This window comes from Empidonax traillii, unplaced genomic scaffold (genome assembly GCF_003031625.1).
Source record: "Empidonax traillii isolate 1590-97213 ecotype Southwest subspecies unplaced genomic scaffold, ASM303162v1 scaffold19:size3308961, whole genome shotgun sequence".
Taxonomy (NCBI): Eukaryota; Metazoa; Chordata; class Aves; order Passeriformes; family Tyrannidae; genus Empidonax; species Empidonax traillii.
The window spans coordinates 2,608,044-2,631,404 of record NW_020955212.1 but is presented as its reverse complement, the minus strand read 5'-3'; the positions used below and the strand labels follow the sequence as shown (position 1 = coordinate 2,631,404).

Genomic DNA, 23,361 nt, shown 5'->3' with positions numbered 1-23,361 from the left:
AGATGTATGAGCTGGCCATGGAAACAGAATAATTATGTTGTATTACATATATCCTCTTTTCTTTTTTCTTTTTCTTTCCAAAATCTGTAGACTTCAGCACTTATGTTTTAACTAATCAGATGAATTGAAGTGGGAACAAAGTGACTTGACCCCAAGAACAGAGAGTGTGTAGGTCAGACTTCCATTCCAGTTCTGTAGGGCAAAAGAGTTTCTTGTCGTTCATTTAGGTATATGAACTTGTGTCTATCAGTGCAGCCTCTGACCTTCTGAGGTTCATGAATCACTTCTCAAGTCTGACATCTATGTTATATATTTTTCTCTCCACAACCATCTTTTTTTTTTTTTTCTCAGAACTTGCAGCAGCTTAAGGAGCAAGCATTTACTGGGAAATGCTCCATTTCTTTCATATATATCTTTATATCCAAGTGTCACATTTACATTCTAGATTTATCTTTCTCTTAAAAGGAAAGGTAGAGGGCTTTATTCAGAATTGAATGCAAAAGTATTTCTAATAATGTGGAATATTTCTGACAGAACTGTTTAAATAATCAAAGGACGGAATTTTCCCAAGTTGAGCTTATCTTATAAAATTAGTATTTTAAATGAATCTCATTTGGGTTGATGATTTCTTCCCCCTGCTCTCTCTTCTTTCTTCCAAGTGTTTCAGAGTATCTGCTGCCAGAGCACAAGAGATGCTTGTGCCGTGATGCCTGGCAGATACTAGCAATGGTAACAAAACAAGTACAGGAATTTCAGTGCTGAAATTCTGGTTGATTCCAATTGTAGTAGCCAAGGGCACATCTATTCTCCTGGGATGGCAATCCTCCTGTGAAAAGATGAAGGTATGAGTCAGAGATGGGGAAGAGAGATTTGTCTTCTGGTCTAACTCCCACATAAGTTCATCACAGAAATCCCTTGAGTCTGAGTGTGGAAATTCCATGCAAATGTTTCACAGAACAGGTAATTCTGCGTAATTGCCACAGCATAATGCAGAAGCTCCCTCCTGCTGACAGTCATCTTGGGGCTCGCCTGAACTAAGTCTGTCAGCTTCTTTCCAGTCTCCAGTGTAGGGCTACCACTCCCAAATAGGCTTGAGATGGTGTTTCCAAGTCCTACCTTATCTTTCTACTTCCTTACCTTTCCAAATCTCACCTTAAGGAGGAGAAATCCAAGGGGTCTTCTGCTTGGAAACCCCATCACATCCATGGATTTCACCCCTTTTTCATTTGTAGGCCCCTCCAATTTTTTTTTAATGGGACTGTGACCTTTTGCACAATATGAAATTCTGTGGTGGCAGCAGCCTTGCCTCTTGCAGGTGCTCCAGCATTAGGCATAGGCTGACCAGGGCAGGCTTGAGGAGATAAAGTGGAAGTCACACCTCTGAGGAAGAGGCATAGGACAACTCTGTAGCGGGTTGATATTATGGTGAATTCTTGCCCCCAGTGTTGGAAAGACATGTACATTGAGAGTAGGTGGTGATGTGATGGTGAAGCTGTTAATGTAAGCTGCTTCCCGGCAACACAGAAGAGGCTGAGATTCACCAAAGATGCACAGAACAAAATGGTCATTTATGGGTGTTTATGTTTGCTGCAAGACAGATACTGCACTTATAAATGTTGTTCTTGTGAGACATCACAGAGGTTTGGAAGAGAAATAATGAACACACCTTGTTTCACAGGCTATTGAAGATGTGATCATTTTTTTTAATAATCACTCCATAACTTAATCATTTCTTTGAGAGATTTACAAATCCAATTAACATAAGAAATGCAAATGTAATGGTCTAAGAGTCTTTTTAATGAGGCAAATGTGCTCATTTATGTTCAAATTATAACAAAGAGAGGGGAAAACAAACCACCAAGAAACAGAACACCTTGTCTTTGCCCATGGAAAATTTTTCACAGTGAAGTGTTGAACAAAGGCCTTCAAACTTCCTGGGTAACCCTTGCTTTCCAGAGGTTTTTTGGTATTTCCTGCTCTTTATTGAAGGAAAGAGCTAAAATTTTTAAAAAGTGCAGACTGAATCTCTTGTTCTTACAATCTCTTTGCTTACTGATGTCAACAGTTAGACAAATGCAGAAAAAATAGCAAACATTTTCATCCCTTTGTCTTATGTATCAGAGAGAAGTAAACTCATGTGGTTTAAATGGTCTTTTTTTAAAAATGATATTTTAAACAAGCTGGTTTTATTCCTATATCACCTGACTTTCTGAACAGACCGATAGTCATTAAGAAAGATCTTTATTTCCATTACATTCGGGACTTATAGCAGCTATCTATTTTTTTTTTTTTATTAATTTAAAGGATTGCATATTGAAATATTGAGGTGCAGGATTTTCATTCAATAGCTTAGTGCGTATCAATTATCTGACTGAGTGGCATAAAAATTCTGTGGTTCAGTTCCTCCTTCATGGAAGATCTATCTGACAAATACTTTCCTAAAGCAGCAGTCCGTCATCAGTACCATTCTCTCAGGTTCCATCTCATCAGGAAGTATCACTATCAGAAGAAGGAATAAAACCCTGTCCTTCCACTGAAACGTGAGCTAAGCAGTGGATGCAAAAAACCTAGAACACAGCACAACAAAGGACTGCCATAGAGGCATCAGCCTCTGCCTTGGTATAGTTCAGTCTGTATTAAGCACTGTGATGGCTATATTCAATTCTGGTTTTGAAAGAATAAGCTGGACCTTTATCACGTGGAAGTCTCATGCCACCCTAATATTCTGTATTTGGTATTTTTGGAATTCCTGTTTGTGTGCTATGGAGGAAAGTGCAGACAATTTTCCAGTAAGTTATTATTGCTCATCAGTTTTTATTCCTGATGAACGAGGATGCTTCAGATCATAAATCTTTGACTGGTCCAGGCTAACTGTTGCCACTCCTGGGCTTCTAGCCAGCATAATTTTGGAGGGAGGAATTGCACAACTTGATGAGAAAGAAGTAAATAGTCCTGTGTTAGCAGCTATTTGAAATAGCAGCTGTTTAAGGCTATTCAGCAATGGGGGACAGTAGCAATATTACTGGGCAAACTGTGGGTGGTTACCATATGCACGTATTGCCACACGCTGTGTCCTGTTTGTCTAATGTGAGAATTTTCCTTTCCTGGTAAATGCGATGGTGATATTTATAGTGGTCACTGCTGAAGTACTTGAACAGATTGTGGCAATCTGTCTCCACGCAGTATGGAACATGGATAAGGGGATGAGTGTCTAGCTTTTCATATTTTGTGACACGCAACTGTGTCCCCTATTCTTAATAGTGATGCTGTCTAATGGGCCTGGTGCTAATATATAGAGAATGGAATATGTGCAGTCTGTCTGCATGTGCCCACTCACACGTCTGGGGCGTGATGAGTCGGAGGACAAGCTGAGGGTCCATGCAATGACCATGTACTCAAATATCCACGAGAAAAGCAGCATAACTGAAAGTGGCGTAAATATGTGTTTGCGGGTCTCACGTGGACAGTGAACATCATTTGGGCTGCAGTGAAAGAGGTGCTACGCTTTGTCCCTTCTGCAGCCTCATTCTTATTTATGTCAAAGAAACTAAATAGCAACAATTGTTCATTTTCCCCTTTCCTCACAGAAATACCTCCCTTGTTGCCATTTTGTCCCAAGGTCACTAATGCGAGCTGTGGAATATAGTGAGCTCTGATCCAGGCAAGTCTAAGGACGATTAGATGTGGAAACTCCTTAATTTAGAAAGCTTGGATCTGTCTTTTCCCAAGAAATTATAAGTGGTTTTTTCCTTAGTCTTGAGTAGATGTGTGATGAGACATTAAAATATCAACACCTCGATTCATAGAGAATATCTTAAGTTATTTAAAAGGTTTGGGTTTTGGTGGGTTGTTTTTTGGTTTTGGGGGTTTTTTTGAGTTGATAGAGCTAATTTTTCTGTCCCTCTAGGGCTTTTACATATTATTTAGGTTGTTTTTACCAGTACAGGAGTATAAAAAGACAACAATAACAAATTTTATAACTGTTGAAAATAGAAAGGAGAACCAGATAGTATTTTTTCTCAAACATGAATTGCATTCAAAAAAGGTTTATGATATTAAAGTTTAATTGTCTCTCTTTTGTTTTGAAATGTACATGTTCCCATTAGGAATTAATGCAACCTTTCCAAACAATATAATATGCTGAGATGTATAAGGCATAAGAATATAAAACTAAGTAAGGGTTGACAATTTTCTAAGCCAATTTTTTTTTTTGCATCAAAATTAATAGTGGTTGAGGTCACCTTAAATTCATTTTTTGGACATTTTGAACTTGCAGAGATAGCCATTTTATTTTTCTTTGTATGAAATGAATACTTTTTTTAAAAAACAGCCACATGTACTTGGACTTAGTCTCCTTTGCTTGGGAGAGACTACATGTTTTATTAAAACAGTGGCATTTTCACAAAGCAGAGCATTTGCCCTAGCATCTGTTTAAAAGAATAATGAGAAAATTATACAAATTTAATAAAGACATGAACCTTTTGTTTGGCGACATAAGGTAGTTTGAAGCCTTGTCTTTCAGAGCAGAAACTATTTTTGGCCTCTGGAAATTTGGACCACCTCCTCTTAGACCACTGTGCAGCTGCTGGGCTAATCTGGCTCTTCCAGGAGTGCTGCCCACTCTCTGCCTGCTTGTCACCAGAGCATTTACCCTGGCTGCTCACCTGCCTGCACAGGAACCTGCCAAGCCCAAACACTCTCCTGACCTGTTGGAGCAGCCATCTGGAAGGGGGCAGACGCCGTTATTCAAAAGTACTTTAGTAGATGGGTTTAGGGGCATTAAAAGCCTCCCAGCAGGAGCACAGACCCTGCCACATGGTTGGTAAAGCATCTGTCCTTGAAGAAAATGCTGCCTATCTCAGGCAACAAGCATATGATATATATGACAAATAAAGAGAAACAGAGTGCCTTGAAAGTGGTACCATGGCATTTTTCCAGCTGCTCCCAATGGGAAAGCAACACCTTGAATAATGGGGTTCCTCTCCCCTATGCTTCTAGTCCTGTACAAATGGCAATTTCTTCCCATCTTCCCATCTCATGGTAGTGTCTTATGTTGGAAAGTATTTCACAAAGGGAGGGGAAAAAAACAGATAAGGAAGGCAAAAATTTAAAGCAAATGCAGTATGTGTCAGTTCCGTGTCTTCAAGTAAATGTTGGGGGCAGAAAAGGTCCTTCCTGCATGACCCTGACTGTTGTCTTAGAGCATAAGGTGGAGCAGTAAATTCTATCTCCAGCCCTGCTCTCTCACTTTCCTGTGGTACCTGTGGATATGTCTGTGCTAATGATGGCAGTGATGACAGTTGTTAACTGGACAGTATTTTGACACTGCCAAATCCTTTTGCACAGGTCACTGTCTGCCTGGTGGTAAATGGGAGCTGAAAAGCTCTATGTAACACATTAACAAATTCTTTTGCTGTCCAGACCTCTGCAGTATTTTAAAAGCCTTGTTTAAAAGCTCAAGTTTTTCCGCTTCACAGCCCTTTTTTTTTTTTCTTGTCTCATGGTAATGAAGTAACTGTGAGTGGCACCCTGGGGAAAGGATAGGCTAGGGTCATGCAAGGTGTGACCTTAGTAGAAAAGATGAGATTGCTTCCTGAGAAGCTCTCATGCAGTTGACTTTGGAATGTTTACCAACTACCTGTCTCACAGGCAACAGCAGGATTTGGCCCTGTCATTTTATAGTGCGTAATCGACTGTAAACACATTGATTTCAGTGGAGTCGTTAACTGATACTGGTGCAAGAAAAGCACCATTTGTCCTAAATGTTATGGAGAGATGACAACCAACAGACTGAACGGATCTGTTTCTCAGTGATCTCTCAGGCAGGGGAGGTAACCAATCTGTTCCATCCTGCTTTGGGCCATCTGAGCTTCCCTTAAGAATTTAGATTTCCATATAAGTTGCATTCAGTTTTTATTCATATTGGCTTAGAATATGTTTCTTGTCAGTTTTTTTCCTGCAGTAATAGTAAAAATCTGTTTTTCTTCCCTAACTATATGCAGGCTGGCATGGCTTTGACTTACGATCCAACAGCTGCTATACAGAATGGGTAAGGAATGCATGTTTTCTTATGCCTTTTTAAAAGTTATTTTGAATGTCATCTTCTATTTTCTCTTTCTGTGGTGAAACTTCTTCAGAAGCAAATTGACCCAGTCATATTTTGTCTGAAGCATGTAATGCTATACTGTCAAGTTCTTCCTTTAGTTTCCCTTTCCTTTTTATACCCTCTTGTTTGCAATATGTATTTGAATGGGAAGTTGTTTTTCCTAATAGTTTCCATCTCTATTTACCAAATGTTAGTGGATGTTTTTTTTAATCTCTCTCTGTCATGAAGTGGAAACCAGTAAAGTTTTCCTTTACTGACTTTGCTTTTGTTAAAATAATCATTGAAGATTCCAATGTATTTTGGATAATAGAACTATTACTTCATCTGGGGTTCTCTGTGCAGGCTGGCTAGCAGCCATGGCATTGTCTGAATAAAAATGCCAGATAGGGAGAAAACCTTAAATTAGTGTATAAGCAGATGGAATTTAGAGGGAAAATTCTGAGCAACACTCTTCTTCATTTCTCAGCTACTATTTGCTGACAGAAGGAATTGCAACTTTTTCTCAAATTAAGCAGAGAAATTACATCATCACATTATTTACCTGCATGATTGCGGTTTCAAATATTTCATAAACTAGAAAAAAATATCCTTGAAATTTAGCTCTCCTTTCAGAGAGGTTAACAACAATTTGAAGAGAAGCAGAAGATTTGGCCCTGAACCCTTTGACAGTCGTTCTTTGATCAGAGAGATGTTTGATATGATTATTAAATTCCATGCATACTCCTATCTGTGTTCTCCAGCCAAAAGGGAAAATTTATTGATGTAGATGAGAATGGCTTTGTTTGTTAAATATTTGTCAGGACACTGCTAGCTGAAGCATTTAGGAAAAAAACTAACATCCCCAGTAGCTGCAAAGAAAAAAACAACCAAAATCAATAGTAATAGTCTATTTTGCTTAATTACCCTTTACAAGCAGTGGTTTTGTAGGACTCGTGATAGTCCCATGTGTGGAGGAAGAGGCTAAACTCAGAAGAAAAGATAGTTTGTTTGGAGTTGTGATTTCAGAATCCTCTGCTTTTGTTTCCCTATTCAGACCTCCAAATGAGGTCTTCTCTTCTATTGTTATACTTTTGAGCTGGTAAAACATTATAGTCTGTAAATAAAACCATCACTGGTTCATAATCCACCAGTGTTTCATGGAAAAAACTGGCTGTTATTCAAAATGAGTTCCTGCATGTCAGCTATGTGAATGTTTTGAAAACTGTAATTTGAATGATCCTTTGAGACTTATTTTAATTCAAGAATAATTTTTTGAAGTTATGAAAGTTATCTCAGAATCAGACATGATTTGTATCAACGGGTATGCACAGTGTTCAGGTAGTCAGACTGCTCAGATGGTTTGGTCACTCAGTCATTTGAACACGCTGTCCCTTATCATTGGGAAAAGAAATTATACACAATGGAGAATTTCAGCTCTGCAGTTTTTTAAATATTCTTTTATTTGTAGAGCAAGAAATATACTACAGTACCAGATATCTCTCTAAGAGTGACAATTAATTACTGCTTTGACATATCTCTTCTCTCTAGAGTGTCAAAATATTTTCAGTTTCATTAGAACTAAACCATCATTCAAAATGCTCTTGTGGTGAGAACTTGATAGTATGCAGTATCAAAGAAGCTCTTACTATGCAGAAAAATATGTCCATCAAAAGTTATGCAATTTTTTTTCCTGTCCTGTTACACTGGATTTTTTTTAATCTGCCCAGGCATTCATATAGTAGTCTTTACATATCCCGTGGATATAAATTTTTACTATTTTTCATAAACCTCTTTACTTGCAAGAACAATAAAAATCTCACTTGTGGGGTTTATTTTAGTTAAGTCCAGGAGCACCTCGATGCTTTTTGCCTGTAAAATATGTAAATGCAATCTGTGGCTTGCTGATACGAGACACAGACGTCGTAGCAGGTGTGTGGCCATGGTGCAAGAGACTTACAGGCTCTTAATCACTACGAAGTAAAACAGGTTAACTCAGTCATCAGTGAAGGGGCATTAGACGAACACATTTGTATTCCTCACGGTGAGGACAGCCTGGAAGTGAGCACAGAGCTGCTGCTTACAACCCCCATGTGTTGATGTGCTGTGCCCACACTCACCCTTGCACAAATGATACTGCATAATACTTTGGCAGTAAGGTGGGTCAAACTGATAAGGTTTGCGTGGAGCAATGTTACACAAAGATCTGTAAAACAAAGGCCACTTCCCTGTAGCAGGCTTGGTGTGTGCAGCAGTCGGGGCAAGCAGGCACTGACCTGCTGTGATAAGCATGAGTTGTGCAGACCTTTGTGTCCTGGTGCCCACCAGTGTGGAGCTTACTGAACTGAGGCTGGGGATGGGAAATGTGAAAGACAACTAAGTCGAGGTGATGATTCAGAAGATTTATGAATTACCAATACAGCTTAAGAAGAAAGATTAACTGCACATGCTGACATCTACTAGAGCTCTTTATTGGGTTGATAGATGCATTTTGATGCATGTAAGTAGCTAACTCCATGCAGGATTATATGGACCATGAAAGTCTACTAAGGAGACATGTTTCTGCAGGAGTCATGGTATTTAAAATTTGCAGTTCCTTAAGAGGTGTGGATTATATTAGGTTTTGAGTTGAGCCATAACCAAACCTCAGGGAAGAATCTGGACTCTTATTTCCAAATGAAAATATAGATTCTCATTGCTCATGGTGTAGTGCTACCACTTTTATTACCATATAACTGCATATTTGCCTTGAAAAACTACAACAGGAATAAAACAAAAGAGAGTGTGAGAGAGGCTTTCACTAAAAATAACTAAATTTTTTTCCCCACTAAGCAATAGATAATTTTCTTCGGAGTCTATTACGTTGTAAAACTTGATTCTCCATTTCATTATGTTGTTTTTATGCCCATGTAGCTCTGTTTAAGCATCCAGTGGAGTTACATCAGCATAAAGCTGGTATAATGGAGTGGAGAATCCAGCCCGTAGTGTACCATAGCACTGCAGTGTGAGTTACTGAAGATATGGTAAGCACACACTTCAGTAGATAAGCTCTTTTCACCTGGCAATCTCTCTGTGCCTTTTTTTTGGTTCATAATCAGACTTTTCTGAATTGCATTTGCAAAGGCACTCAGCTTTTATTTTGGAGAGTAGTGTGCTTGTTGTAATATGCTATTTATTTTTCAATTTTTGGTATTAACATTGTTTTAGTAGTTTTATGCACTCACACTAAGAACAAGATAGAGGTCTTGTACTTGCACGGTTAGGAAGCTCATTTAAAATGTTCCAGAGGCTGGAGTCCTCCTGACCATTTGTCTAAGATTGTGATGTACTGTAACAGTTTAATATCTGATATCTGGGGGACTGTGCTGTGCATTTGCTGGCCAGTGGGCTCAATATTCAGATAGGTCTTTTCCAACTCAAATATCTGACTGTGTGGCTTATTGCAACAGAAAATTGCTGCCTTGATAATGCTTGGTAATACTCTTACATTATGTGAGCCCCAGGATACTATTTATGAATCTAACTTTTTCAGTACTGCCCGCAGGCATGAGGCATGAGCAAATGGTGTTTATTGCAGTGCAAATAGGATCTTGCTCCTGTGCAGATTCTGTGTGGAAGCTTGCATATTCCCCCACAGAATGGGAACCATATGGATTTTTTTTTTCTACTTTTTGGCAGGAAAATAGCGACCAGACACTGCAGATAATGCAGTCCCCAAATGCGAAGGGAGGGTTGATGTAGCAGGGGAGTATGTGCTTTGTCTGTTAAGCAACTGAAACTGTTGTTAAAACGCTGCCTCTGTGTGTCTGATGATGTACTGGAAATGTGGTTCTTTTCAAAATCTCTTAAAAATGTTTTCTTTTGAGCCCTTCTTTATAAACCCCTGTTCAGGAACATCAAAGAGCATCTTTTTGCCTCCTAGTGAGGAGTTTCTCCTGTACTCATGGCCATGCTGAAAAAGTCCATTTTTAATACAAGGGCAGTGTCCATTTTGCCTTGCCCTTGCCACCTCCATGCTTGTGCTTCTATCATTGCAATTGCAGATGAGGAGCAAGAACACTGTCTTATGTCTGCAAAAAAAACCCCAACAAACCACAGACCAATGTGAGGATGCAAACTGCATTTGCAGAAAATGCAGCTGAGCCTTTTGAGAGCTCTCCTTGGAGCTCACAGGTCAACTACCACAATGTCTACAACTCTCAAAATACCTTACGAGATACTGTGCATTTTAATACCGGGAAACTTGGAGGCATAATTTAATATATCTAAAATGATTCAAAGACAGCATAACTCATATCTCTTTCCACTCCGCTTTCTGATGTAGATATTCTGATGACTGAGAATCCTGTGTTCCCTTGAATGAACTTACAACATGCATCTTCCACCTCATTTAACCTCTCCCTGAGCCTAAAGAAAAAAAAAGGCAAAGCCTAAGACTGCATATAGCAAGGTCAGCAGCTGCAGATATTGTTGGCATGCTGTAGGGTTTACACTAGAACAGACCACTATTGCATTTTTGTTCCCATTGTCTTTTATTAGATCTCCAGCATGTCACTTATGCCAGTTACGTACATATTTACCTATTTGTGTGTAAAGGGAATTTAGGGAGATGCCTCCGAGGCTCATAGGTGGGGGGGTCTGTTGAGCCCTCTTTGTCAATGGGCCCTGTCATAGTGACACTGTGGGAAGAAGACAAGTCTTTGTCTCTTGGTGTAAGAGATTCCCGATTGCAAAATGTTTGCCCTACAGCCTGTCACAATCTTAACAGATTGTTAAGCTTGATTTACTGTTATTATTAAAATTAAAATATATGAACTGTAGTTTCTCACATTGTCATTTGCAGCATCAGATTTTCTTCCTTTCTCTTCCTTGATGCCCTAGTGCATGAATTTTCACAATATAGCTGAGTATCCAGGTAGTATATTTTATTTGATGCTTATTTGAGAGCATTCCAAATGACAATAGATAAATGGTACTGGCAGAGGTGTTGGAGGGGCTGTATTTTTCACATTACCATAGTGTAGATTCTACAAACTTATGTACTATTCAGATAACTGCATCTCTAAGCTGAAACTGAAATGGCGAGCTGTCTGTCAGGTTCTTGGCTTAGCACACATTTTCTCTAAATTTGTTGGTATTCGCTGAGATTTATTGGAGAGTTGATTCCAAAGAGTCAGCACTACTTCCAAATGGAAAGTTGTTTTCTCCCCTATACTTGTCTTTGTCCAAGCAATTCATATGTGGTATGAAAATGAACCCAGCATCTGTGCCAGGCTGATGAATGGAATGAGGACAGAATGAACAAAAATGTGTGGGTTTCTCAAAAGCGTTTTGGGTTTGTATTAACTTTTAGTTTAAGAGGTTTATAGGTATTCCTATACATTATTACCTGTAGAGTAAATTCTGTCAGTCTGCCACTGACGGTTTTCATTTACTGCACACGGCATTTCGCAGTTCATCCACTTAGCAACAGCATAGTCCAGGGGATTTCTGGTTAACACTGACCGGGGAGAAGACCCCTGTAAAGGACTTAGATAACATGCATCATGCTAATGCCACAGATGGACATGGCCAGTGGTGTAAAAATCCTTTCTACACCAATGCTGTGTGAACTTAATGTTTGATATAAGCAGTGGGATACAAATGCCTCTAAGTTCTCATAATAGGATAGATATAAAATCAGGCAAAGGCACAGTTTTAAAATAGTCTCTGTGCAAGCATTGTAAGGGCAGATAAATGGTCCTAAAATAGCATTATATTTCTATTAAACAAGAAATCACTCAGACGCCACCTGCTGCTTTTGGCATTTTAAAATCTGATTTGGAATAGAGAGAACAAATGATTGCTTCTCTGTCTCCCTCTCCCTTCCTAACTTCGAATGTTTCTACCCAACCTTCAAAGAGGGCAGCCTGTTTTTCCAAGGCTATTGGTTGAAGTCAGTGGTTATTTAACCTACATCCACAATGAATGCATCCAGTCTGAACTAGACTGATTAGTACTAAATCTGTGATGCCAGGGAAATCAGGAAATAGAGCACTTGTACAAACACCAATAATGATTTTTTTGTTGTTGTTGTTGCATAGCTCTCAGGAAAGCTACTGTTGATTACCTCAGAGTGGGGAGGAAAAAAAATCTAAAAAGAGAGGGAATGTAATCCACTTCACTGTGCAGAATCTTCTATTACTCATTGGCACATGCTGTATGAGAAAGATCTACGTGAGGTTTAGATCAGACAAGAAAATGAGTGTTTCTGTCTGAGTCCAAAATATCATCATTTTGACAACAGGAAGACCACAAACATTCTATTTTTTTTAAGCAATTTTATTGTTCTGGCTTGCAATTAAAAGTGAAAAAGGGCAAATGCAAAAATCTTTACAAGCACACATATATTAAATACTTACACAATCCAGCAATAGTGATATTTTCCAAGTGATAATTTTATCAATAATCATTAACCGACAGGGAAGGAGAAAGAATATAACATTTATAACCATTGAGCAAGAGATAGTGCAACTTCTGTTCATAGAATGCAACAGTGGAAATAAAACCAACTCAGTCTCAGATTTTCAGTGCTGCCTGGGGCATTTAGGCTCATAATTCTTCATACATTTCACCAGAAGAAGAGTTTTTTGCTCTCTGCCTAGATGAATATAAAAATTTCAGCCAGAGTTTTTGTAGCCACCCCTTAATAAAATAATTCAGGCATGTATATAGAATGTGTTATTCTCAGCACTGAAGCATTAAGATCTGAAAACAGTACAGCATGTAAAATTGAAATCAGTAATATTGTCTTCAATATACCATAAGAAATTTCCTTTCAATAGCTAGCACTCTGGAAAATCAGCTGTCTTTGCATTTCAGATAATTACTTCTTGTATCGTGAAGTTCTGTATTTGTGCTAGTTGAAGTGAAAAAAAATATGCTTTGTGTAAATATTCTTCCTCCTTTCCGTTTTAAAGATCTGCTCAATGGAGGCATCACATCTTCTTTATTGTGCTTTTGGAAATAGATGGCCATAAATTACCTGTGTAGACTGTTTTTGTCTTTGCCTGGGAGGCAGTGAAGTCGTCAGAGGCTAAGCATTCAAAAAGTTCAAAAAGTCTCCCTTTTGTTCTTTGTTTCAGATTTTACTCCTCACCGTACAGTATTCCAACAAACCGCATGATTCCACAGACATCAATCACGCCATTCATTGCTGCTTCCCCTGTCTCTACATATCAGGTACGTCAGATTTGCGCTTGTCTACTATTTTTCCCAGTTAATTATGTTTTGGATGTGGATGAAGGCAGAATGTACACCATAGAAAACTGTGTGGGTGCTTGCGCCCCTAAGTCACATGTTAAACAAAGGTCTTTCAAATAGTATTCAGGTATCATTGGGTATAGAGTTTTAAGTGTTTCCTGCATTCTTTACAGTAGTAATGAAAACCACCATAATTTTTGACCTGAGCTGTATTTGCTCCAGTAACAGCATCCTTTAAAAGTGCTCATTTATATCCAATAATCCCTGACAAAAAAAAATTGCTTGAGGATAACTGCCCTCATATCCTTCTGTAGCCTACTACACGCCTTGTAGTTCAGAATTTCTCTTTTCATCATACACCTCACAGATTTCCACTGGGAAATTATTGTCTTGCTTTGACTTTCTGAGATGCTTTTCCAGTCCTTAGTCTTATCTGAAATGAGCAATCCAAACTTGCAAAGCTGCAAGGTGGGTTGTTCTTAATGTTTGGGTTGGTTTGTGGGAGAGTGGTAGTTTTGAGATAGTATGGTACTGCTTACAGGTAATTCTGGGAGGTTACTGTGCTTTCAACTTGATCTTCAAAGACAACTGAGTTTTGTAATTGTCTTTTGTGTTATTTTATTTTAGATGGCTATGTAACACTTGCCAAACCAAAGTTGTTTTGATGAGATAAATTCAGTAAATTTCAATAAGTGGCAACACCAAAGAAGTGCCAGTGCCAGAGGCATACGAATGCAGCTCAAATGCACTTTTCTTGGTAGCAAAGCTGGCTTAAGAGTCATACTTCCTCCCTTTTATTCAGGCAACTGAATTCTAGCCACACAGCTACTTATTCCCATCACTGCTGCACAGTTCACATTTGCTCTCTGTTTTCATTCTGGTTTGAACCATTGCATCCATGTGTGGTTTGATGCATTTGCATCAAAAACATTCATTTTTATTTTTTTAATCCATATCATTCTCCTCAGATAGTTTGCAGTGTAAGCCCCAAGGCATTTGCTCTGGCACAGAGAAGAAACTGGAATGGTGCAAGAGTGGTAGCAATGAGCAGTGAGCTGTGGCAGCTCTAGTGTATTTTAACTCATGGGGATTCACAACATAAAATGTTATCGTAGAGGTGTGTTTGCATGTGCATCTGCTGGGTTTCGTTCTAAAAATGTTTTGAGGAACTTGCTTTTCAAGAAGAAATATACTTAGATAAATGTAAACAGATGTTGAAGCACACAGTAATACAAATAATACCACTTGCTTCATGAACAAAATCACAGGGCACCTGGAGAAGTGGGATCTTGTAGCTTTCTCCTTTTTATCCATGGTCATGTTCTGTCTGAGGTGTTATATGCCCATCTCTGTGAGCTTGGGAATAGCAAGTGGGGTGCCCACTGATATCTGTAGCACAGCTACATTTTTTGTTTGTTTGTTGCATGTTGTGCTGCCCAGACTGATGCAAAAGGAGAGGAAGATGCACAATTCTTGGGGCTGAATCTGAGTTATTGATAACATGTGGGCCATTCACACAGAGCACAAGAGGGAGTTATGGCTCAGAGATGGCACAACAAATGCAAACACTCTGTAATGCTTGTAGTTGTTAGTAAATTTGCTCTGTCCTTGGAATGTGTAAGACAGAACAACAAAGAAGGACTTCAGTGAGGCATATGGAGTTCTGATGGAAATAGACCCCAAGATGCCCAAGCTAAGAAGGATCCTGGAGTGGAGAGACTTCTTAAGCTAGCTTTGCCATGAGAGCTTTCAATTAGAATAAGTTTCAAAAACTCTAAATTAGATCTGCAGTTCTTACTGAAAACAAAATAAATCATTTTGGGATCTCTGAAAATGTTATACCTCTAAAAGTTCATACAGGTACTTTTATAAATAAACTGTGAACGCATTATGTCTCCTGCACTGTCAGTCGGATGACATGTTCATGATTATATTGATAGATGAAAGAAAACAATACAAATGAAAAAAATAGGACAATATGGAATGTTGCAGACTGCTTTATGAGATACAATGATGCAGATCACAGAAGTGGTGCAATCACTCAGACTCTTGACTTTGGTAGAAAACATTATCAAATGAAATTTGAAAGGCTTTTTTCTTTGTCAGTAACTTTATGAAGCATAAATTAATTTTGTGTTGAGTTGCACGACTTAAGTCTTCTGTCAAAATTAGCACCACGGTTGTAATACAGACAATATTTTCAAGTAAATCTTTAAGTTTTAAACTTTTCTGTACTAATTATAAGTATTTGATATGCAGGTCCAGAGTACTTCATGGATGCCTCATCCGCCATATGTTATGCAACCAACAGTAAGTGGATACTTGGTTATATCCAGCTAAAAGTGCTTACATTGTAGCCATGCTCTGCTTGTCCATTCTTATTAAAGTCCTGGACTGTGTTAGAGAGCCAGCTACTCCCTGTGACAAGAGCCCTCTGCTGTAAAGATTCTGTTCCTTTAAGGAGCACCATTTGATTTGGTGGAAAGAAGAGGATGGGTGATATGTTATCTAATTGCCTCGATTATGAGAGACTAACCAGTTCTGAAGTGTTGCTTCTGAAGCTCTGCTTCTAGGACTACAAGCAAAATAACTGCATACTTTGAATTGCCAGAATCAACACGTTACCCTTCCCTTAAATGCTTATCCATCTAAAGCTTCCTGGGTAGTTTTATATGAAGGATCCTCAGTGCCTCACTAGTGCATTTCAACATAGTGGGAAAGGGTGAAGCACAACTCTCTAAGACAGTCTCTACCAAGACTAAATCTGCATTATGATTTGACCAGTCAAATATTATTTTTTTTCCCCCCTGAGTAAATTGCCGTCTCTATCAATTTATAACTACTGATTAAAGCTGCATTATACTTCTAACCAACATTCATTAGAAGTATTGCAACTGACTTTTTGTCTTCCTCACTGAAGAGTTTTGGTCACTTTGTCCAAGCATTAGTGATCTACCAGAAGCAATCACGATACTGAATTCCACTGTATACAGATTGCTATAGTTCCATTTTCTATCTTTGATCAGTTTTTCAGGTATGGATCCACTTAAGAGTGTCATTAATCAAAATTTAAATGTATGCTTCACATACACATCGATACATTGATTTATATGAGGAGAGTAAAATTAAAATGAAATTCTATACTTTAGGATTATTTGTTGTGCATGTTTGGGTTCAAATATTATGACTTCACAATAGAGTAACTTCTGGTGAGAGTTTGCTGTACAAAAACATGAATATAGTTACACTACATATAAATTTAGTAGCACAGGACTCTCATAGGAATTTGAAGCCCCCTTTCACTTCCCTTAACTCTTTGGAGGCAAGTTTTTCAGTTTTCTCTCACAAGGCAATGACCATGGCGTGGGGACTGACTGTCTCCAGGATGCCCAATTCCTACCTCTGCAAAACTTCACCTCTCTGCAGCCCTTGGGGGAAATTCCCGTCTCAGTGAAGTAAAACTGCTGCTGTGTTCCTTGTAGGGAGACAAATAAATTCCCAGTTACAAATCAGTCCTGTATTCTAATATTTGTATTTAATTGCAGGCCACAAGAAATCTTAGATGTCTAAATATGATGAGTTATGAGACTCGTGGAAGTCTCTGATCCTTGCAGAAAGACTCACTTTCTAAAAGAAAAACCTAAGCACTTTACCAATCCCGGTTTTTATATATACGTGTGCTTGAGTTTTATTTGACAATATTCAGCAAAGCAGTACTAGAAGAGGCTTTTTGGTGTGGTTATCAAATGTATTTACCCCTTGCTGAGGACATGAAAAGAAAACTCTCTCTTATAGTGAGTGGCACCCTCAATATGCCAAGTTAAATTCATGTTCATTGTCAGCCAGAGAGTCATGTCAAAAAAAAGGATGTGTGCTTCTAGGTGGAAAAGCAGAGGGGCAGTGGATAAGTGGTGTAACATTTCAGTTCCAGTGTCATTGATGTTGTGGAAACAATTGCGTGGTTTTCTGTAGCAATCGTGGTCTCTTCACCAAAAGATTTTTCCCTTGTATTTCCCAAGACCGTGTTCTTAGGTAAGTGGACATGAGGCATTTAGTACTGAAGAAATATAAAAGCAAAAAGGCAGAACTACCATTCCCCAGGTTTCATTCAGAGATGAATTCTGTATTAGAAATGTCTGAAAAATTGTTGGAGTATTGCCACACAGAGGGCTCACAAGGCTTCAGAATTAATGGTCTATTTTAAAAGAAAATAAAGAATATATGTCCATTTTAAGTTCACTGTAGTTTCATACCTAACTATAGACTCTATTCTAGGCAACTCCATCGCTTAAAAAATAAAATGAAGAAAAGATTACAATACAGTTGGCAGAATTTAAGACATGAGTTTTGGTAACCCCGAGAGCTGATGAAATTGGGAATTTTCTAATTTGGTTAGTTGTTTTTTCTTCTTGTAACTTAATTTTCCACGTTATTATCTAAATTGCCACCACTTTACTTCATAATATTTTATAAGGTGATTAATTGTGGCGCGTGATGTCCCCCTGGAAACCACAGCAGAAAAATATTACATTCCTCTTGCCCCAGGAAGGAGAACATTTTGTTAAGCCTCTATTATTCTTTGTGAGTAGAGGTGAACTCATACAGAAAGCACAGTTTGAATTGCTCAAACACTGGTGGTTAATTCTTTGTTTTGATTATAAGTATCCACTAAATCATGTTATTAGATGATTAGCTTTTCATTTCCGACAGAAAGTCCTACTTCATACTTATGTATAATTTAACATCACGTACTGTCCCTCATGGCAGAAAAATAGGCAGAACCATGCTGTAGAGTAGACAAAGGAGGGTTTTCATTCTGTGTCCTGTGCACACACAGGGCAGTCTTATCCTAGACAGGCAAGCTTGCCCACAGAAGGAAGAGCTGTGCCTCACAGTGCTACCATCCTGTGCCTGCCTGCCTCTTCTCTGCCTGCCCACCTCATCTCGCTTTCCACCCGCCTCGCCATACAGTAAATACCAAGTCATTTCTTCAGTGATATTCCTGTAATAGAATGGCCTGCCAGATATGTCGCTCCTTTATATAGATCAAATTCAGCCACGTTTTCCTGATGTGCGCATGTGTGCATTCTGTATCCATTTACTTGGTGGATTAAAAACTCCACTATAGGGAAAGATTATATCACCAGTTCTTTCTGTAGCTTTTTAACTACAGCCACATAAGCCTCTCTAGTTCTTTCTGTAGCTTTTTAACTACAACCACATAAGCCTCTGACCCTAACAAACAAAAATGGCATGTATATTAACTGGAAAATATTTGCGTATATTGCTTCCCATTCCCCAACCTTGTTTGTCTTCTTACTTTTGTGATCCCTTAAAAACGGATAACAACTAAAATGTCATTCTCTGAGAAAATAACAGTCAGAAAATTTTTGTTCTAATGGGAGAAAGTCAGATGGACAGTCAAGGATCTACAGGTATAGAATTGATATTGTAGGTTGATACCAATACAGTTTAAAGGGGTTTAATTTTTTGTTATCGGTGATTTTTGCTGATCTTATGCTAAGAGCCATGGCAAAATAATACAATAATACAAATAGGTTGAAGTAGTATTCCTCTTTCTGAATAAATAGAATAAAAAATAAACTTCTGCTGGCATAGTAGGGTCACACATGAAAACTTGTCACATCTTTGTGCTTGCACAACCTTCAGAGCTTTGGAAAACAGGATTCCTGAATCATGTGGATGAAATGAAAAATTTACCTTGAGGTTCATGTGTGACTCAGACACTTCTGAAAAATGTACCCTTTGTAAACTAAACCTTTACCACTTTTCCCCATATTGACTGTACTGTGTCCAAGTAAGAATAACTAAAATTTGCCAGTTCTGTTGCTTTGCTATGTGTCCTGGTCCCTCTCCATAGCTGTAATTGAAGACAAGCTCCAAAAGAGCTATAGCAGTGTGGGTTTGGATTAAAATTGGCATAACATTTAAAGCACTGATGGCAGTCTGGGCTCCATTTAGTTAACTGTAGCTTTCAAAGTTCAGTGCTCACTCTTCCCTACTTGAAACAAGTCTTGTATTTCATTACTGCCTCAGGATAAGGATAGATGGATAGTGATGACAGAATCAAAACATAAATAGGATAAGAGTTATTCTGGGGATTATAACATTTGCCGTATTATTGTGTTTTTCCTGTAGTCCCTGAAGGCTATCTGACAGTTCAGGGGTTACTTTAAAAAAAATGTGTTTATATTAAATTCACATATAGACAACCTCATTTTTACTAACAAAGACATTTGATTAAAATGTTTTGATTCAAATCTTTTTTGCAAAAAACAGATGTACTCTTCCTCTTATAAAGCAATTTTTTTTTTTTTGGTGAACCAATGGAAATATCCTACCCTAATACTCAACATACACAATGGTTTTACACTTACCCTCTTTTATTTGCAAGTGAAATTGAGTGACCATAAGTAATCACTGGGTATGCACAGTCTGGAGTAGTTTCTACATAATAGCTGGAGTATGCCAGGGGAGCATAAAGGGTGCGAGCAGAGTAGCATATGGAAGAAGCTACCATTGATAATGATAAAGGGTGCTGGGGAGAACTTATCTTCTGAATGTTTCTCAAGCCCTAACAGCCCTTTTAGAAAGGTCAACGCTTTAAAAAACACCCTTATTATTTTTTTCTGTCTTCCTTCCTGTGGCCCATGGCATGAAACCTGTCTTTAAAAGCAAAAACATAAACGTTTCATAAGCAGTATCAAGCCCCTACTTTGGTGAGAGGCAGGGCTGAGTAAGGACTCCAAATTCTTGCCTTTTTATTGTCGTGCATGAATGTAGCATAAAAGGTACAAATTGTTCAACTGAAATGTATCAGTTTTCATTTTCTCACTAGTGACTCTGCTTTTTTGGATAATACCCAAAATACCACAGCAGTTTCAGTGTTTTGATTCCTACACTCTGGAACAAAGAGGTTCCTTGTGCTCCAGCCCACATCCCTCTCCCAAGACAGCTTCCCCTACCTCACATTTATTCCTCTACCTCTTTAGTAAACAGAGCCAAGAGTCAATCTTGAGTTTGCCTGTTTGAGCGTATAGGAAATAAAGGATGTCCTTTGCAGACAGTTGAGTCCTGCTTCCAAGATGAAATGTGAGATTTCGGCTAGCTGGTATAAAAAGTAAACAGGAAATAATCCTTAGAAATTGGAATCTCCAGCTAGTCTTTTGACTTTTAGCTGTGTGTTTTTAAGAGATCCTTTGAACGTGAACTTACTTGAACTTTTAAGGCTAAAGTGTTTAGAGGTTGAAATAACTAACCAAATACCAATGCCAAAGTTCTGCTGAACAGTTTTAATTCCAGTGTTTCCCGAGGCAGAAAATCGAGGACTGCCAATTCTATAACTGATAATCAAGACAGTAATTGGCAATGTTCCTTTGGGGCAGGCAGGCTCACATGAGGTCATTTCTGCCTCCCTCTCACCCAGCACCCACTCTAATATAGATGTTGTATCAGTGCTACTAAGTGGATAATTTCAGACTCAGATGAGCACGTGCTGACCTTCTTTAGTGCCAGGTGTTTTTGTGTTGAGGAGAGCACCCAGGACAGAAAAGCAATGCCCAAGCTCAGCCAACTCACACCTTTAAAAATAGGTGTAAACAAGTCACCCGAGTTACATCTCGGTGTAGCAGTTTCTACGTTTGATTACACAGTGCTCCTGGAATCATATCAAAGTATTGCTGCAGTCATTCACTCTGGTGTTGTAGAAATTAATATAAATGCCAGGAAAAGATACATTTAAATTAGATTTCCAACCTTTCTTGACACTCTACTCGAGCTCCCTAGTGAAAATGAGCATTTTTTGTGGTGGCAGCAAGACACACCACATACGGATTCACTTAGAAAACATGGATGGGAGAACTGCAAATGTTTCCAGTAGACAAGCCTGTGCATTTGAGGAACTTGTGCTGTGCTGTTTTATCCTAAAAAAGCTTAAAAGGTCTAGTAAAAGTTTCTCTTCTTTCAAATATTCTGCAGATAGTGTGCATACTAACTAAATGGATAAAACATCGTTCTAAGATTTTTGTTTAAAGACATCTACATTAGTGAAAAAACATATATCTATGATTCATAAAAATCTATAAACATTAATAGAAAAGATATTTGGAAGACATCTGACATAAATTTGAAAGGTACTCCAGAGACTTTGAAGCCCGGAAATTCTGGTGGAGGTTATAGAATATTGATCTCTTTTTAACAGGAAAGATGCAACCTTACCCCTCAACCTTCATTGTCAAGAAAAATCTTGATACAACAGCTGTTTAAAAGTGGTTTTATCAAAAAGGACTATTCTTTTTAAAGATAGTTACTAATCAATAGAAAACAGAGTATCTTCTGTGGGAGAATGTAGTGCATTTATAAAAAAACAATCTCTAATTTTTTACAAAGCTTTCATTCTGCTTTAACTTTTCCAACTCACGTACATCACCTAAGAATGTTACTAAAACTTTATTTTATATAATTTATGTAATATCTCTGGTTTCAAGTAGATCTGCATTTATGTCAAGTTTTAAATTTACACAGTCAAAACCTTAACACAAACTGTAAAATTCATGTCACGTTTGCCATTTTGAGCAAAAATTCACCATTTGTTGATCGCTGGTCCAGTTAGGTATTGTCCTGGTGGTAGATTAATAAGTAGGCATAATGTGATAGGATCAGGAGAGAGTGATGGACTGCATAAGCACATGGTATTAATTATAAGCCAAGAGTTAGATTAATGAGTGTGCAGAAAGTAATGGGCTCAGCGGAGTGGTGAATTAGGTAAGCATGCGATTTCTCAGGTGACTTCTCAGTTTAGCTCATCATCTGCTATACTGGCTTAAGCAAATTAGATGATATGCATGTAGTAAGTGGGACACAAGCCTGCTTGTGACAAATTTCCAATCACGTAAGTTCTGTGATGGTGGAGGCAAAAATTTTCGTCTGCCACAAGCAGTAAAAAGCTTTGAATGTGCCCTGTGGTCTGGGAGCACAGAGATTTCACACTAGCTGGTGAAAAGGCTGGGACTGATCTGTGGGTGCCTTTCCCATGGTGGAGATGTGGTTCTCATTTCCATAGTGCAGTTAAGAATACAAGATGCTACTGCAAGACAGTTCTCCAGCAGAAAGGGACCCCATCCCTACACTGCAGAAAATCAGCATTTCCATCACAGATGAGACTTTGGGCAGCTTTGGAGAAGGAAACAGCCCTGGAATCCAGAATAGCATTATTGAGAAAAGGCTATGTTTTACAGCAAGAGTAATGCCAGGGCAGCAGCCCTGTAACTGTGATAACTCCAAAATAGGAGTTATAAAGACTGTCACAACTGGTCAAAGTTGTAAAAGTGAATTCCTGATAGTGAAAGATCAAGTCAAGTTTTAGGCTATTGACAAGATGTCCTTTTATATGCAACTGAGTAGGAAGGGAGTTCTGTAACAACCAAGGTATAATCCTGCAAAGTTAATTATTGTACTATTATTTTTTAAAATATTGTATTCAAATGGGATTTTGTCTCAGAGGCTTCAGCTGGTTTTGGAGGAGAATTCCAAATGGAAATCATGCATACTTGTTCAACTGTAAATGTATTTTATAGCTTTATTTATCCTTGCTGCAGCTCCTTTTTGACCTAAGCCTGCCTTTCCTCACCCTGGTTTCAAAGAGTAAACATAGGCTTATAGCACTTAGTGACAGATACTTTTTCATCTGCTACTGATCAGTTTTTTGACCTTGGAGAAAACGTCTTTCTCCTAGGCTGTTTCAGATTTGTCTTTTTTTAATCCCAATCTATTTAGTTTATTAAACTGTCATACCACTAAATATTTTCTAGTAGATGTTTGTGAAAAGTTTGGTGAAACAAGCGTCTATCTTGACTGATGTCTCTAAACGCATCCTCACGATGATACTATTGAGGTTTTCATGTTAGATTTGATTTTTACCATTATAAATCAAGAATTAACTTGACTTAAGAAAATTGAATTGCATAGGGGTGAAACACTAAGAATTAGAAGAGAATCATGCCTGCAGCAATAAGTTG

The 23,361-nt window shown here is 38.3% G+C and overlaps 1 protein-coding gene across 7 annotated transcripts in view; it reads left to right on the top strand.

The window, feature by feature from the left end:
• RBMS3 (RNA binding motif single stranded interacting protein 3) overlaps nt 1–23,361 on the top strand; it is a 597,177-nt gene that overhangs the window by 513,288 nt on the left and 60,528 nt on the right. For all 7 annotated transcript variants that reach the window (XM_027897820.1, XM_027897776.1, XM_027897804.1 and 4 more), the window contains 3 exons: nt 6,003–6,049; nt 13,207–13,303; nt 15,584–15,634. In XM_027897820.1, coding sequence (XP_027753621.1) covers nt 6,003–6,049; nt 13,207–13,303; nt 15,584–15,634 — 195 coding nt within the window. The remainder of the gene's footprint in view (nt 1–6,002; nt 6,050–13,206; nt 13,304–15,583; nt 15,635–23,361) is intronic.